The 18120-nt window shown below is 45.9% G+C and overlaps 2 protein-coding genes and 1 pseudogene across 2 annotated transcripts; all 3 read left to right on the plus strand.

Moving 5' to 3' along the window:
• The first annotated feature begins 497 nt into the window (after positions 1 to 497).
• Positions 498 to 1775, plus strand: LOC147993155 (uncharacterized). The gene has a single exon (XM_087539242.1). The coding sequence runs from the start codon at positions 498 to 500 to the stop codon at positions 1773 to 1775; it is 1278 nt and encodes a 425-aa protein (XP_087395368.1).
• Positions 1776 to 6071: 4296 nt separating this feature from the next.
• On the plus strand, positions 6072 to 6791 carry LOC147993156 (uncharacterized; annotated as a pseudogene).
• A 7855-nt stretch (positions 6792 to 14646) lies between these two features.
• LOC125533249 (uncharacterized) lies at positions 14647 to 17843 on the plus strand. The gene is made up of 2 exons (XM_048696962.2): positions 14647 to 15601; positions 15698 to 17843. Exons 1-2 carry the CDS (start codon positions 14647 to 14649, stop codon positions 15811 to 15813), a joined length of 1071 nt encoding a protein of 356 aa, XP_048552919.2. The 3' UTR covers positions 15814 to 17843.
• The last annotated feature ends 277 nt before the right edge of the window (positions 17844 to 18120 follow it).

The raw sequence follows: 18120 nt of genomic DNA on the forward strand, positions 1-18120 counted from the left end.
GGACAACAAGCATCAGTCGCAGCTGCGAGCGGCGGCGGCAGCAGCGAGCGCGGGGCGACAGGCGGCGGGCGGCAGGGAGTGCGGGTCAACGGGCGGTGGTGGTGGGCGGCAGGGAGTGTGGGGCCCCGTGCGGCGGTGGCGGGCGGCAGGGACTGCGGGGCGACGTGCGCGGCGGGCCGCCGGATGCTTGAGGGCGGCAGGGAGTGCGGGCGGCGGGCGGTGGTGGTGTCTAATTTTTACAGAGAGGGAAGAGAGGTGGAGAAGAATGGAGAAGAAGAGAGGGGTGCATGTGAAAAATGTATGCCACGTCAGCCAAAAATGGGACCCATCTGTCATAATCTTACTTAACAGCGCAAGTTTCACCGATCAGTGCTTTCTGCAAAAAGATTACCGAAGACACGGTGTTTTTTGCAAAACAAAATGTATTATAGTGTTTATCGCAAACCTAGTCTTCAAAGTGGTGGTTTTGTACAATTTACTCTAGCACTCCAGAAACAATGGCGAGTGACGGTGAGCTGCTAGCGGCGGCGGATCCTGAGTCGAATCCCACCGCCACCACCATATCCTCCCTCGCCCGGGATGAACTTCTCGAGATCTTCCTCCGCCTGCCGGACCTGCCGGCGCTCGCCCGCGCCGCCTTCACCTGCCGCACGTGGCTCGGCGCCGTCCGCTCCTCCCCGCCCTTCCACCGCCGGTTCCGCGCCCTCCACCCGGCACCCCTCATCGGGTTCTTCCTCGACACCTACGGCGCTCCCACCCCCTCCTTCTTCCCCGTGCGCCACTTGGATCCGGACGTCACCGCTGCCGTCCGCCGGGGCGACTTCTTCCTCACCTCTCTCCCCGCACCCGCGTCCCTAAGGTGGAACGTCGCAGACTGCTGCGATGGGTATATCCTCCTCTGGGATACCACCGAGGTGGCGCTCACTGCTCTCAACCCTGTCACATGGGCTGTCCACTCCCTCCCGATGCCTCCCGATGATATCAGGGCGGACGCGGAGAACGCCGAGGATATCTGGGCCGACGCGGACAACGCCGATGATAGTTGGTCAGACGCGGACAACCTAGGCGGCTTCACCTTCCTTGGTTTTCACATCTTGTCCTCTGAGGACAACCCTCAGTCATTTCGAGTGGTCTGTGTCTGCAGTGATGAATATAGGGTTCGTGCCGCGGTCTTCTCGTCGGAGACATGGGACTGGGTCATCCATCCGTGGGTGGAAGGGACAATCATGAGGGCTAATGATGGCATGATGGCTGCCGGTTCCATTTACTGGCCTTGCCCTAGCTGTGGAACTGGAAGCATGATAAAAATTGACACTGCCATGATGGATATCACCACTCTGGACATGCCCAATGGAGTGGACATGGGGGCAGGCAGCATCAAGGTCGGGGAGACCAAGGATGGTGAACTTTGTATTGCTCGTGCATCTTATGATCTCCTTCTCAATGTTTGGATCCATAGTGTTGACGGTGATGGGATTCAAGGCTGGACACCACACAGGACATTCTCTATGAGTTCCGAAACCGATCGCGTTTCTCAGGGCTGGGCGGGGCACTATGATGGAGACCTCGAGGTTGTGCAAGTTAAGAATGGATGCGTTTACTTATCAGCAAAAATGATGTGCCCTCTTGGCACACTCTGCCGCTGGGTTTTCTCCCTTTCCTTGGAGACTATGAAGCTTGACTTGCTGGTTGAGGGAAGGTATGATGGGCCTGGCTATCCATACATTATGGCATGGCCTCCTTCTTTAGTTGGTGATGATCAACTTGAACTCTAAGGTTGGTACTCAAGTATGCAGCTGGCTGTCATCGCATATGAGGAAATGAGCGACAATTCTGTCTTTAGTAATGGTTAATTCGCATAGAGGTATTCAGATATACTGAAACTGGTGGTGCGAATTGCTGGAGCTAATGTGTTTTATGTAAGTTTGGATTTCCATGTGCCGCTGCCGCATACTTTCTATTGAATACTGCTATGCTACTTAACCTATTTGTGTTCATCTTGTTATGCTTGTGTTTTCTGGTGGTTTAGCTGTGACTTGTTTTAATTTGCATTCCAGTTTGCAATATTAAGCAGCTGATGCCTTGGTTGAATAGATGTCAGAGAATGTTGAAAGTAGTTGTAATAAAATTTGAGTAAAATGGAATTCTTAATACGCATCCATGCTTCCAACAGGAATCCCCTGGTACACATATTATGTACTAACAAGAACTGTGAATTGTCACTATTGTATTGCAGAAGCTGGATCATCTATTTTGGAACGTTGGGAGTATGATTAAGCTTGTACTGAGTGCTTGACTAAACGTTGAATATTTTCCCACCCAACTTTGGGTGGTTTATTGGTGATTTGCATTCAGTCATTGATGTTAGTCAGTTGGTGCCTTGATAGACTAGAATACTGCGTATCTAATTCTAATCTAATACTATGAAAAGTTGGTTGCTGATACTATGAATCCATGCATGTGCTGTGAGCTTGTGACCGATGTATTTGTGAAAACACAGTAGGATGAATTGTTCCATCAAATAGAAGAGTAGGGTCATGTCCCATTTAAGTTTGAGAGGTCAGCTCCTGGATGCCCGTTTCTCGATCGGGCTCCACCTCCATCCATTATTCCATGGTTGGTTCCATACCATACGGCCAAAAAAGGGCAGTAGGAAGAATAATCCTTCAAGGCTTGTGTAATGTGTGGATGAACTTGAAACAGGTGTTGTTGGTCAAGGAGGAGCTGTTTATTCTCCTTGACATAATATATTTTAGTGTGTCCACCTCTTTTGCTCCAATTATTTTGTTGAAACTCATTGTGCACGTACATGCTTGTTGCCAGCTTTAAGAGACACTCTCCAAACCAACTACAGAACACATCAGTCGTACGTGTATTATACTAGTACGAAAAAGGGTCACTCTCCAAACCAACTACAGAACACATCAGTCGTACGTGTATTATACTAGTACAAAAAAGGGTCACGGTAAAACATCACAAAAAACGACCGAACAAGGTTCTAGAACCTTCCCAAAATCGGTGGGGAAGACAAGAAAATTGTTGCATTGTGCCGACCCATATAGGGCGCCAGCTGGGTATGCTTTTTACTCGACTGGCAACACCGTACGGGCAGATTAGGATTAGTGCAACCAAAGTAGACCTAGTGGCAAATTTGATCTTTAGCAAAGTATTCCAGGATTGCAGCCCTTTTGAATTCTGATGTCTAAGACCATTGTTCCCCTCGAGTAATCGGCACATCAATTTAGGCTTTGTTTGGCACTAGACTTGTAGGAGAGTATTTGGGGGATTATCCTGGCTCATCCTGAAACCCACGAAAAAAACCAACGCATTATTTTGCGGATCAGTTTTATATAGACTCCTCCTCGGTTATCCCCCAGAAGCCCTCACCTTCCTTGTGTAACTCAATACCCGCTTCCCTCAAAAAAAGAGAAACTCAATACCACCTTCCCTCGCTTAGTATCCTCCCGGATGAAAGTGCACCACCGATGAAAATAGCAAGTCGACGCCAATGGCACCTCCTTTGTCCCTGTTTCTAGCCAACGCAACTCCTCTTGAGTGCCTCTTACTCGATGCAACTTACATTCTCTATGATGAGACCATCTCCAAACATACCCCACCGCCCCTTTTCTGGTGGACAACCTCAACACTGCCCGAAATAAACAATTGTCTCGAACTAGACAACCAAAAGTGAACCCATTTCATCCCGCTGTCTAGCACCCCCAAACATATCATGCATGTTGGGTGGATTTGGGGCCAGGCATGTCGGGGCTGGCCGAACGAATCTGACCCACCTTGGACCACACAACCTCCCCCCATCTGGTGTGGACCGAACCTTAAATCTCACTCCTCACCCCTTTTGCGTCCGCTCCTTTCCACTCATCCCCTGGCTACTCATCCATGGCCATGTCGAGCTCCGGATAGGAGTCCATCTGATTCAGATGCGACGTTGGTGCTGACTGTTGCCCGCTCGGATGAGAACGAGTTCTCCCTCTGCCTTGGGCTCTTCGTGGTTTTTTAAAAAATATTCACAATTTAAAAATGTTCAATGCTTATTTAAAGTTTTGAATTTAATTAAATGTCTAGAAAATTGCAAAAACATTTGAATTCATTAAAATTTCACGATTTTTACAAAAATGTTCCTTAATTCTAAAAAAAATCTTGAACTTACAAATGTTCAAGCATTTGAAAATAATCTTGAATTTACAAATTGTTAGCGATTTTTTTTAGAAGTTAGAGTTTAAATTTCTTTCATTAATTTAAAAAGATGTTTGCAGATTTCGCAAAATGTGCCGCAATTTAGAAAAAGTTGGAAAACTTAAAGAAATGCTTGGGAATTTGAAGAAATGCTTTGGACTTTTTATAATGTTTGAGCACTTATATATTTTTCTAATTCACAAAATATTGTGAAATTTTAAAAATAATATCTTGCAAAATTGTAAAATATCATGAATTTTAAAAATAAAGCATTTTAAAAAGTTCGTGGATTTGTGTAAATGTTCTGAAATCATAGGAGATCTTCACCCATTTAAGTAAATGTTTGTGAAATTATTTATTTATTGCAAATTTTAAAAACATATTCCTGTATTAATTTGGAACAAAAAATGAACAAAAAAAACTGAGAGCCGATAAAAGCCAATCATGGAAAAACAGAACAAAGAGAAGAAAAAATGGGGGAAAGACTCGGCTTTTGACAGGCCCATGACACTCTGCTTACGACAGGCTCTACTTGGCAAGGCGACCCGCCGGCCGCCAACCCAGTTATTTTGCCGAATGCCCGTGCTTTACACGCAGCTTACGGTAGGCCGAGCCCCGAGTAAATTGCATGTTTCATCCTTGTACTCGCTGGTCTGTAACAAAACCATCCTCGTAATCGAAAAATGCTCTAATACGGTCCCGAGACTTGCAAATACGTAACAGACACGGCCCTGTGTACATTCTGTTATACATTGGGCCCTTTCAGCCCTGCTACGTCAGCGATTGGAGCTGCCAACTAACCTCTGTTTCCATCGATCAACCCCCGGGAATTTCGTAGGCCTCTGTTCATGGGTAGTTCTTTCCCGAGAACTACGTAGCCTGGGGCGGAGGAGGGTTTTGATCGGCGGCGGAGATCACGGCCGTGGGTGATAGTCAGCGGCGGATCTCGAAGGGAGGCGAAGGCGTTGGCATCTATTGATGTGAGCGGCGCCGATGCCACCCATACAACGGCAGAAGGGGCTCATCCTAGCATATGGTATGTTAATACGTAAAGTTCCCATGATGTGAATGCTTTTGCCCCCATTCTGTTGATGGAATCACTGGCTGAGTTGATAAATGATGATTACAACAGTCTTTCTGGTGGCTTAATGAACCTAAAATCACTTGTATATACTCCATAGCTAGCTTTGTATGTCATAGGCTGCTGCTGCTGATCATCCTAGTTTTCATGCCATTTACAAAGAGTCAAAGACTGTACCCTTGATCAAAGACACGTATGAACTGCTCAGCTGGTCAGTAACACGTTTACTTTTAATTCCATTCGCTTATGTATGTGATGTTCTAAACAAAATGTTGACCTTAGTCAGTCATCCACACAAGCAGAAACACGGTGAATTGACCCCAATGGGCTGAATAATTTCTTGGAATAGTTGACCGCATTGGCATTAACCAAGTTAACAAATACATTAATTTAATTTAACGCTACTGGTATTAGGATGGTACAATTTTGCTGCTATACAAAGAAAAGTTAAGAAATGTAGCATTCAAAATTGAGCTAGCTTAGTAAAGAAAATTTATGACTTTTATGCACTGGTTTGCTTACGGTTTACACAAAATCAAGGTTTCATCATGAACTGTCTAAAACTCTGTTTTTTGTGCATTTAACAGAGGAAGGCGGTGATCTCTTTACTGCAGAGTTCATATTTGGGGGATTTTTTGATGGCAGTGGAAGTAACAGGGCATATCTGAATGGCCGCAAAGTGTGCTATGATTTCTGTGATGCTAGTGAAGCTTGTATGCAGATGTTGTATGAGTTAGTATAGCACTTGGGGTATGAGACTGCTGGGAGAATTGCTATTTACTTTTTGTTGCCTGGCATGCAAATGAATGAAGGTGGATTAAAATTGTTGTCAAGAAACAATGATACAAACATTATTAAGGAAGTGGTTAGATAGGGGTACAAATATCTCATGTTTTATCTGGATCATGAGGATAGCTATGGTGCAGGAGGATGTGATGATGTGGTTGCAAACCCTCGTACTCATCTGCATCTTGTGATCAATCCAGAAAAGAGTAGAAGAGAGGGAAGTACTGTTCAGCATAGACGTGTTGTTGTAGAGGAGAACACAAATGATCTGGTGTATGCAGGTGATAGTACTTGTGAAGGAACAAGCAGAGACAGCAGATGCAGAAGAAGCAAAAGAGCTATCATTGAGGAGGAAGAAGATGAAGAGTGTGATTCTGATAGTGATGACTCTGATTATGATCCAGAAGAGCTTGTGGACAGTGACTATGACCTGCAGGATGGGGACGACGATTTGGTGATGGATGAGTCACATGCTGCTGTTGATGAGAAGAAGGGTAAAATGAAAGGGAAGAAGATAGTTGAAGATGACAATTCTGAAGATGAAAAGCTTGAAATGCCAGAGTCAGACGATGAGGAAATCAAGTTCAAGTTCAAGCATTTCACGGAAGAAGATTTGCATGAGCCCAAGTTTCATGTTGGGCAGATTTTCTCGTCAATAGAATTGGCTAGGAAGGCAATTAGGGAGTATACTTGCAAGGAGATACTTGGCATAACATTTCCAAACAAATGATAAAACAAGGATTGGAGCAAAGTGTACCGATGGCTGCCCATGGTATTTGTATGCGTCCTAGGACAATAGAACAAAGGGAATTATGGTAAAGACGATCAAAGATGAGCACACTTGCAGCAAGAAGTGGCAAGTGAGAGCCTTCACGGCAAGATACATAGCAGAGAAATATGTTGAGAAGATCAGAGAAGATGATAAAATGTCAATCAAGGGTTTAGGAGGATTGATTCAAATAGAGTGGAATATGAGGATTCATAGGCAGAAGCTATGGAGAGCAAGGAAAATTGCATTGAACACAATATATGGGGATGAAATAGCACAATACAGGAAGTTATGGGACTATGCAACAGAGTTAAGGAGATCCAATCCTGGGAGTACTTTTTTCATTGAAGTTGCTGATGATGGAATGTTCCAGAAGTGTTACTTCTCGTTTGATGCTTGCAAGAGGGGATTTTTGTGTGCTTGTAGGCCTGTAATATTTGTCGATGGTTGTCATTTGAAAACTCAGTTCGGAGGCATTCTATTGACTGCTATTGGGATGGATCCGAATGATTGTATATATCCTGTGGCCTTTGCAGTAGTGCAAATTGAGAACACGGAGTCATGGAGGTGGTTTTTGACTTATCTAAAAGGAGATTTGGGCATTGTGAACACCTCTCCTTGGACAGTAATGTCTGACAAGCAGAAAGTGAGTGTTCTTTACATAGAAAATACTTCTCAATTTATGTTCTTTACATGCATATGCTGCTGACTATAGCTCTTTACATACTGAGTGCTAATGTATATATTTGCAAAAAAAATTTCATTCCCAGGGATTAATTAAGGCAATTAGAGAACTCTTTCCTGATTCAAGGCATAGATATTGTGTGAGACATATCTGGCAGAATTTCAATAAACTTTTTAAAGGAGATATATTGAAAAAACAGTTATGGAGATGTGCTAGAAGTACTACACATGGCCAGTGGAGGGAGAACATGAATAGAATGTTAATTCTAAACAAAGGGGCTCATGATTGGTTGGAGGAGTTAGACCCTAAAACATGGGTGAGGGCGTTTCAAACTGAATTCCCAAAGTGTGATGTGTTGCTGAACAATAATTGTGAAGTGTTCAATAAGTATATCTTAGATGCGAGAGAACTGCCTTTGTTGATACTATGAATCCATGCATGTGCTGTGAGCCTGTGACCGATGTATTTGTGACAACACAGTAGGATGAATTGTTCCATCAAATAGAACAGTAGGGTCATGTCCCATTTAAGTTGAGAGGTCAGCTCTTGGATGCCCGTTTCTCGATCGGGCTCCACCTCCATCCATTATTCCATGGTTGGTTCCATACCATACGGCCAAAAAAGGGCAGTAGGAAGAATAGTCCTTCAAGGCTTGTGTAATGTGTGGATGAACTTGAAACAGGTGTTGTTGGTCAAGGAGGAGTTGTTTATTCTCCTTGACATAATATATTTTAGCGTGTCCACCTCTTTTGCTCCAATTATTTTGTTGAAACTCATTGTGCACGTACATGCTTGTTGCCAGCTAGTACCCGTGCAAATTTGGGGAGGGTTGTTAGAATGCCCCGATGGCGAGCCGCTCCGCTGAGGACCACGCCGATGTAGCTTTCCGGAGCATCACCGGTGCTTCGATGAAGCATCGTTGAGGCTGCCGGATCATTATTGTTGCTGCAATGAAGCATCTCCGGGCTGCCGGAGCATGGTCGGTGTTGTGTTGGAGCATCGCCGGTGCTACAACGAAGCATCGCCAGTGTTGTGTTGAAGCATTGCCGAGCCGCCGGAGCATCGCCGGTGCTACAATGAAGCATGCTTCAGTGGAGCATCACCAATGCGTCAAGGGATGCTCGTGGCAGCGTCGTTGTCGCAACTCGCAACCTGGCGCCGCACCTGTGGCGCATGGCGAGCTCGTGGGCGTTTTCTTGTGAGATGACGAAGACGCCGCAACCTGAAGAAACGAGGACGTTGTACACATAGCCGATAGCTGGCTGGTCTAGAGATCGAACGACCCAAACCAAACCAAATAAACAGATGTCAAGGAGGTTTAAAAGTCCCTAACATCAACCGGTTTACGGCTAGCCGTGGCCTAGAATTTGAGAGGGGAAACGATACTTTCCTTCTTTTTTTTTTGCTCTAGTCTTCTAACTTCTTGGTGAGTTCCCTAAAAAAACTTCTTGGTGAGTCACTCGTGAAAGCCCAGCCCAACCCATCAACATTCGGTCATCGTCAAAGTTGGACCACGCGAATCCTCACCACGCACCATTCCCTCGCCGCCATGGTTTTCTCTCCCCTACGGTGCCGCCTAGGGTTTCGACGTACTCCGGCGCTGCGGCCGGTTTTACCTAATCTCCCTAGCGGATCTTTGCTGGGGTAACCATCGGACTCGGGCTGATCAAGGGAGGTTCTCCACAACCTTACCCGGCCTTGGTTTCGTGGGGTTCTCCTGACGAATCGATCTAGGGATTCGTGGTGATAGCAGGATTGGAGTGCTCATGGCTGCTGGGTCAAGCTCGCAGGGACGGCATGGCAAGGAGACGACGGAGGAACTACTTGCCCGCTTGAACCTCCAGGAGGAAGAGGACGATGACTTTGTGTGGGAGGAGGAGCTGCAGGACCTAGGTGAGCCGGCGAAGTGGCTTGCCATAGTTAGGGTGCACACCTCGAGGACTTTTAGCCCTAATGCTCTGTATGGTGACATGCGTGCGGCCTGGAATCCTGTGAAGACGGTGGTTTGGAGGAAGATCAAAGACAATCTATTCATAGCTCAATTTGGATGCCTAGGAGATTGGAATAAGGCCATGATCGAGGGGCCTTGGCTTTTCAGGGATCAGGCGGTAATCATGGTGGAGTATGACGGATTCAAAAACCCGGATAGCATCAAGTTGGACAGGTTGGCTGTTTGGGCTCAAATCCACCGGCTACCTGATAACTTTTTAATCGAGCCTGCAGTCAGGGGGATGGCTTCCCGCATTGGCGAAGTGGATGAAGTTCAGCTCAAGTTGCCAGCAGGTTTCTTTGGGGAATTTGTCAGGGTAAGGGTGAAGATAGACATCAACGCAAAAATTAAGAGGTTTGTAACTGGCAAGAAGGGGGATGAAAGAGTCAGATACCAAGTAAAGTATGAGAAATTACCAGTTTTTTGCTTTAACTGTGGTGAATGCGGGCATTGGCATGAGGAGTGCGGTGATGGCGTCCATGATGAAGCCAAGTTTGAATGGGGAGAATTTGTTTTGGCCGATAATGTACGCTTCAGGCAATCAGGAAGGAGTGGCTTTGGTAATCAGAGAGGATGGGGAGGCCCAAGGAACGCCGGAGGGAGAGGTAGGGGACGAGAGCAATTTAACCCCAACCAGAGCTGGCGGTTCAACGCTCGTCCAAACGAGCCACGCAATGAAGTAGGCCAGCAAGATGTAAGGGCAGAAACAGTACAATATCCTGGTGCTGCAGGACTAGGTGAGTCGCATGCTAATGGCGTGTCGGCTGCTATTGCTGTGGAGTCAGCGGTGGTAAACAATAAGAGACAGTCATCTGACAACCAGATTTCAGCGACAGCCCAGTCCCTCGATGGGAAAGATACTGGGGATCCAGTGAGTTCTACAGCTCTTGTATTGGCGGCAAAGCCTGTTGGGGTCCCCCCGCCGCCGCCTGTCTATGTCAAGGAAAGAAGTGAAGCGCCCCAAGAAGAATGATGCACGATCGGTGGCCTCCCCGGAGGAGGACCGCCGGGCGCAATGAATCTGTTATGCTGGAATTGTCGTGGGATAGGCAACGCCCCGACAATTCAAGAGCTGCGCGAATTAGCGCGAAAGTTTGCCCCTAGAGTACTCTGTATAGTCGAAACTCAAATCTCGAGAGTTAGGGCTGAAAAATTAGCAAGTACTTTAGGATTTGATAATGCTTTTGCTGTTGATTCCTCTGGTAGAAGTGGAGGTTTGGCTATGTACTGGAATAATGATGTAAAGATTGAGAGTTTGGGTTATTCGAGGTATCACATTGATGCGAAGGTTTTTAATATGGGGGGGGGGGGGGTCCATGGAAGCTCTCGTGTGTCTATGGGGAGGCTCAGACCCACCTTCGTCATCAGACATGGGACATGTTAAAGAACTTGGCAAGTTTGCAGGATATGCCTTGGATCTGCATTGGTGACTTTAACGAGGTGCTTCGGCTCGACGAACATGAGGGAATTGGCACTAGAAGCCAAGCACAGATACAAGGCTTCAGAGATGCCGTGGATGTTTGTGGCCTCATAGACTTGGGTTATTCTGGAACCCGGTGGACCTTTGAGAAAAAAAGTGGTTGGTGGTACTTACACGCGAGTTCGTTTGGACAGAGCTCTAGGTACGCAGGATTGGTGTCAACGCTTCGCCCAGGCAGAGGTGCAGCATATTACATCAGCTACGTCCGATCACAATGCTATATTACTGATCCTAGCACCGGCACAAGTGAGGAAGGGAGAGAAGATGTTCCGCTATGAGGCCATGTGGGACACGCATGCAGGATTAAAGCCAACAGTTCGATCTGCATGGGAGCTCGAAGGCCACAATCCATCGGTGGAGGGTGTACGCAGGAAACTGGCGGACCTTGCATAGAACCTAGGGGAGTGGTCCAGAACGACTTTTGGTAGTGTTCGTGGTGAGATAAAAATTTTAAAGAAAGAGCTTGAGCGATTAAGGAGCCAACCACAGAGGACTGGGCCATCACATGTTGAAATTAAAATTAATGACAAGCTTATTGAGCTCTATATGAGAGAAGAAATAATGTGGCGGCAGAGGTCGAGAGTTCAATGGCTGTCAGAAGGGGATAGAAACAGACATTTCTTTCACATGAGGGCCTCGATGAGGAGGAGAAAGAACTTGATAAAATCTCTTCAGAAGCCAAATGGTTAGCTAACTGAAGATCCCACCGAGATGCAGCAATTAGCTCTTGATTTCTATAAGAACCTCTACACATCAGAGGGTGTCCAAGGTATGCAGGAGGTGCTCGATCATGTCCCGGTGAAAGTGACAGCAGCAATGAATGCGAGTCTGTTGGCTCCATATGAAGAGAAAGAGGTCAAAGCAGCGTTGTTTCAAATGTTTCCAACTAAGGCTCCGGGGCCAGATGGATTCCCGGCGCATTTCTTCCAGAGACACTGGGATGTATGTGGAGAGGCGGTAACTAGGGCTGTTCTTGGCATTGTCAGGGGGGAGGAGAGCCCTGAGGGGCTTAATGATACTTTATTGGTGCTGATCCCGAAGGTAACAAACCCTGTCTTGCTCTCACAGTTTCGTCCCATTAGCCTATGTAATGTCTTTTATAAGATTGCTTCAAAGGTGCTAGCAAACCGTTTGAAGGCGGTGCTTCCTGACATAATTTCTGAGGAGCAATCTGCTTTTGTGCCGGGAAGGCTAATCACGGATAACGTAATCTCAGCCTATGAATGCCTTCATTTTATGAAGAGGAACAGATCCAAAGCGAATAGCTACTGCGCTTTAAAACTGGATATGATGAAAGCTTATGACAGGGTGGAATGGACTTACCTGCGTGCTATTATGGAGAAACTTGGTTTTGCTTCTCAATGGGTAAATATTATCATGAGCATGATAAGTTCAGTATCTTTTTCACTGATGTTTAATGGAGTCAAGTCAGACGTGTTTAAGCCTAGCCGTGGTATTTGACAGGGAGATCCGATCTCACGTATCTTTTCTTGTTGGCAGCAGAGGGCCTTTCGTGCCTTTTAAAATCTCAGAACAAGTCATCCCATCTCAGCGGCATTAAGGTGGCACCATCGGCTCCGTCGGTGAACCACCTTTTATTCGCGGATGACAGCCTGCTGTTTTTCAGGGCAAGTATCGACGGAGCGGAGTCAGTTTCAAACCTATTGGATAAATATTGTTTGGCATCGGGACAGAGAATTAATAGGGACAAGTCATCAATCTTCTTCAGCAGAGGATGTCCGGAAATAGTTCGAAATGCCGTGAAGGGTTTTTTGCAAGTTCCTAATGAATCGCTTAATGACAAATATCTGGGTATGCCATCTGATGTGGGGCAATCCAAGAAGGGGACTTTCAAATATTTGAGTGATCGGGTCTGGAATAAGGTGAAGGGTTGGATGAGCAAGTGCTTGTCGGCAGGAGGAAAGGAGGTGCTCATAAAATCTGTAGCACAAGCTATTCCGGTATTTTCAATGTCTTGTTTCAAATTGCCAAGAGGCCTTTGTGATCACATAAAAACTACCATCAGGAAGTTTTGGTGGGGCTGCAAACAAGGCGAACGTAAACCAGCATGGCTATCATGGGACGTTATGACTAGGCCAAAATTCTTGGGAGGTTTAGGCTCCAGAGACCTTGAACTGTTCAATTTAGCACTACTGGCGAGGCAAGCATGGAGAATCCTTCAGGAGCCAGAAACCTTAAGCGCAAAATTTTTGAAGGCATCGTATTTCCCAAGCTCTACAATCCTTGAGGCGGAGCTGGGGTCTCGGCCTTCCCAGATCTGGCGGGCTGTCCTTGAGGGCCGGGATGTGTTGCTACAAGGAGTTATTAGAAGGATTGGGAATGGACGATCTACTAGTATTTGGGAGGACAACTGGATTCCCAAAGAAACAGCACCGAGGCCGATCGCGTCGCTGGTTCAGACACCACCGGAGAGAGTATCTGACCTTTTGCACCCAGCTATGGCGGCATGGAATGAACCCCTAATTCGGTTAGTTTTTCTGCCCTTTGATGCTGAGGCCATTTTAAAAATACCTGTGTGCACCCGCAACACGAAGGACTTCTGGGCTTGGAATCCTGATAGAAAAGGCAAGTTCACTGTAAGCTCTGCATACAAATTACTTGTCACAACTAAGTTACAGAGAGAAGCTTGGTTAGAAGGAAGGGGAGGTGCTTCATCTAACTCCAGAGAAGAGGACACATGGAGCAATCTATGGAAACTGAAAGTGCCATCAAAGGTGAGAATTTTTCTGTGGCGTCTAGCACGTCATTCAATACCAACCACGGACGTTCTTCAAAGACGGAATATGGCAACTCAAAGTGCCTGCCCTCTATGTGGCTGCCAAGATTCGTGGAGACATGCGCTCCTGTCTTGCACGATATCGAGATGTGTTTGGGCATTATCAGATGAAAATATTGTGTCCAAGATGACGGCGAGTACGGAGCCAAGTGCGAAGAATTGGCTTTTTGAACTTCATGAGGCACTAGACCACGCGAGCTTCTCAAGGATGATTGTCACATTATGGGCTGTGTGGTACGCAAGGCGCAAGGCGATTTATGAATCCCTTTTTCAAAATCCACACCAGACTATTTCCTTTGTAGACTCTTATCTTCAAGAGCTACACCAGGCTATCGATTGTGAACCGAGGGTACAAGGTCAAGCGGCAAGGGAGCAGCAACGACGTTGGATTCCACCACCGCCTGGCTCACATAAGATAAACGTGGATGGTGCATTATCAAGAAACAGGCGAGTGGGAGTGGCAGCCGCAATTTGCCGTGACTCAAATGGCAACTATCTTGGCGCGTCAGCCGTGGTCTATGGGGGCGTACGCGACCCGATGATCCTGGAGACATACGCGTGTCGGGAGGCTCTAGCGCTGGCGGAAGATCTACACGAGCAGAATATCAAGGTGGCATCGGATTGCCAAGGTGTGGTGCAGGATATCAATGAAAGGACAGCTGGGCCCAATGCGGCTGTTATACATGAAATAATGAACCGCAAAGATAGTTTTACGTCCTGCTATTTTGTTTTTGAGCGTAGGAATTTTAATTTTGAGGCTCATAATCTCGCTAAATTTGCTTGTAACCTAGATATAGGTAGACATGTTTGGTTGGGTACTCCTCATGACCCAAGCCGTGTACCTATAAACATTGTCATGAATCAATGAAGACAGCGAGATTTCTCAAAAAAAAAAATCCCTCGCCGCCATGCTCCGCCTCCGGTGATGCGTCCTCAACCACCTCCTCTCCTCTCCATATCCAGCCACTTCTCCCGCATCCCATCTCCACCGCGCGCCTCATCTCCGCCGCCGCGCCGAACGCTACCTTCGCCGTGGAGGACTACCTCGTCTCCACCTGCGGCCTCACCCGAGCGCACGCACTCAAGGCCTCCGCAAAGCTCCCCCACCTCAAGTCCCCCTCCAACCCCGACACCGTCCTCGCCTTCCTCGCCGGCATCGGCCTCTCCGGCGCCGATGTTGCCACGGCCGTCGCGAGGGACCCCAGGCTCCTCTGCGCCAAACTGGATAAAGCCCTGGCCTCCAACGTCGCGGGGCTCGCCGGCCTCGGCCTCTCGCGCTGCGAGATCGCGCGTATCGTCTCGCTCGCCGGCTACTCCTTGGGCAACAAATCCGCCGTCGCCAAGCTACAGTACTACCTGCCCCTCTTCGCCTCACCCGACAAGTTCATCCAGGCGATGAAGTTCAATACCAATCTCCTCACGTACAGCCTGGAGGGGGTCACCAAGCTCAATGTCGCGTTCCTGCACAAGTGCGGGCTAGGTGCTTGTGATATGCTCACCATCAACATAGAGCGCCTCCGGGCGATGGTGGCATGCGCCGAAGGTCTAGGCGTACCCCATGGCTCTAGGATGTTCTGGCGTGCGCTGAATGCTGCTGCATCTCTCCGTGAGGAGAGTATCGCCGCCAAAGTGGACAGCTTGAAGAACATTTTCAGGTGGTCCGGTGCTGAGGTGGGCATTGCTTTCTGTAAGGCCCCAATGGTGCTGGCATTGTCCAAGGACCTGCTGCAGAGCAAGTCAGACTTCCTGATCTCTGATGTGGGATTGTCACCAGCATACATTGCTCCACGGTCGACATTGCTCACTTTCAGCCTGGAAGGTCGGCTAAAGCCACGGTACTACGTTACAAGGTTTCTTAAGGAAAATGGATTGCTAGATCATGACCGGGACTACTGTTCTGCTGTCACGCTGACAGAGAAGGTGTTCATGGAGAAGTTCATATGCCCTCACAAGGAAGCTGCACCGCAGCTCTCTGAAGACTACGCAGTAGCTTGCAAGGGGGAAGTGCCGACTAGATTCAGATTTTCATGAACAAGAACCTGCAATGGAAAATGTAACTGCTTATGGCACACAAAAGTTTTGACTCCCGCAAGTTGGTAAGTCATGTTTTGGTGTTCCTCGCCTGATTAGATGTGAATTGTCGGCCATTGTATATCTGTTTCATGCTGGTTTGGATATTTTACATGTCTGTTACATGTTTTGGTGTTTTTTGCCTAATTATATGCAAATTTTCCGCTATTGTATGTCTGTTACATGCTGGTTTGGACATTTCTAATGCCTGATGAAACTGATAATTTTCGTCCTGAATCATGATTTGTTGATTCCATCATTCAGTAGAGAAGAAAGCATGCAGCGGTTATGAACTTGTTCATCCTCATGCCATGATTAGAAAAGAGACCAGGCCATTCTGCAATGCACAAAAAAAATCTAGTTTCAAACTAGGTGGTGGTGCGTTTCAAGTTTTTTTTTAATTTTCTGCATTGCAAGAATTTTGGTATTTCGGTAACACGTCATAAAATTATCATTTTGAAATGTCCCTGTGTTCTTCATTTTGGTTAAGAAATAAGTATATAAGCGTATGCTAGAGCCTAGGTATGTGTATCATACACGAAAAGGTTCACATGTCTAGTTCAAGAGCTGTCAACAATTTAGCATGCAATCATTTCAGTTTGGATTGCCTGTATGTGACCACAGGGAAGCTAGCACATCTTGGAGTTGGAGTTGTTTTACAAAACTGTCATTTTAATCGTCTCTAGTTCCTAAATTTGCAGTACAAGTTTTTCCACCATGTTCATCAATTAATTAAAGTGTCTCCAACAATGTATTTGACAATCATGTTTGTAGCAAATATATAAATGTGTCTAGCGCAAATTCAGCGTCTTAATGGGAAGTATTTGTGAATATGTATATCTGTGGATACCCATCCATACCTGTTGTCACGAATGTTTAAATTTCTGTTGTGCGAACTATATACCCTACATTTATATGGATCACCTATGTATTTTAAGTTTTTAACACATGTATCGATCATTTTACCTGTGTATGTGGTAATGCCACTGAGCAGGAGCTGCTTAGTGCAACTCTGGTAATGATTTTTGTGAGGTGAAATTGGGTGAGTGAGAAAATACTCTAATATGTGAAAGTAGCAATGTACTCCCTCCGTAACATAATAGACACTTTTTGACACTGCCATGGACTCTAAAGTTGTCTTATAAAATGTTACAGAGGTAGTAGTTTTTAGATAGCTTCACGAGGACCCGCTGAGAGCGCTTAATTGTTTCTTCCTGTGCATATGTGCATCAAAGTGGATCAATTTGTGGCAATGGATATTATCAGTGTTTCCTCATACCAAATTTTTTTGAGTAATTAAATTGTTAAGTGTTTACAACAGGTTCTTGGCCGAGTTATGTTATCGATGGTGTAATTAGATGTTTTGTTCTTCAAAATCTTATTGTTTTAATTAGAGTCAGGTCTAAGAAACAAAATACATGAATTTTAAATTCGGAATTAGCTAGCATGCTTAATGATTTTCTATGCACTTGCGGATTTTTCATTTGCAGCTTGCAGAAAATAAGAATGCGTGACTGAATGTTGTAGACCGATGGTGCATCCTTCCTTGGAGGATAAGATGTGTTGAGACTGGATGTAGATGATGCATGATGCTTTCAGGTCCTTGCTTGCTATGTACACTAAGCGCAATGACGATGCCCTGAAGCGGCTTAAGCAACAAGTATGGCCTGATGTGACTGAGCGGGAGTTTTGTTCAGAGAAGAAGAGGCTCCTTCTCGTTTATTGTGCTAGAGATTGTATGTAATATGCGACATGGACCAACCTTACCCTGTGAATGTAAATGTGTTGTTGGCTGAACTTGCACCTCTGCAATTTTATATCTGATTTTATGATGGTATTACGCTGTTCATGTCGTCGTAAATGCCAATAGGTCTTGCTCAATTATGATATATTTTCCTGTCAATTCAACAATTTTTGTTTCTGGGGATGGATGGCTGTTGAGACTTTTTTATGTTAAATAATGTAGGTCATGTACATATAGTCTTGCATATTGATAGATGATAGCCAATGGTGATGTAAATTTATTAGACCTTTTACTTCTTTAGATAGCATCATACCCACAAGTTAAACCATTATGCGCTCCTGCTTAAAATTAGCATTTGGTGATCACAGTGCAGAAGTGAAAATATTCCTGGTTATTGCTAAGTTGCTGCAAGGTGCTCTAGTAAGAATGAAATTACAAGTTTGTTGGGCATTCAGGTATCTATTAACTGACATGTGTTTATTCTGTCTTTGCCGCCTTTTGCAGAGTCAGCTGCTGATATGATG

Source organism: Triticum urartu, chromosome 1A, assembly GCF_056163025.1.
Source record: "Triticum urartu cultivar PI428250 chromosome 1A, HENAU_Tu73, whole genome shotgun sequence".
NCBI classification, from domain to species: Eukaryota; Viridiplantae; Streptophyta; class Magnoliopsida; order Poales; family Poaceae; genus Triticum; species Triticum urartu.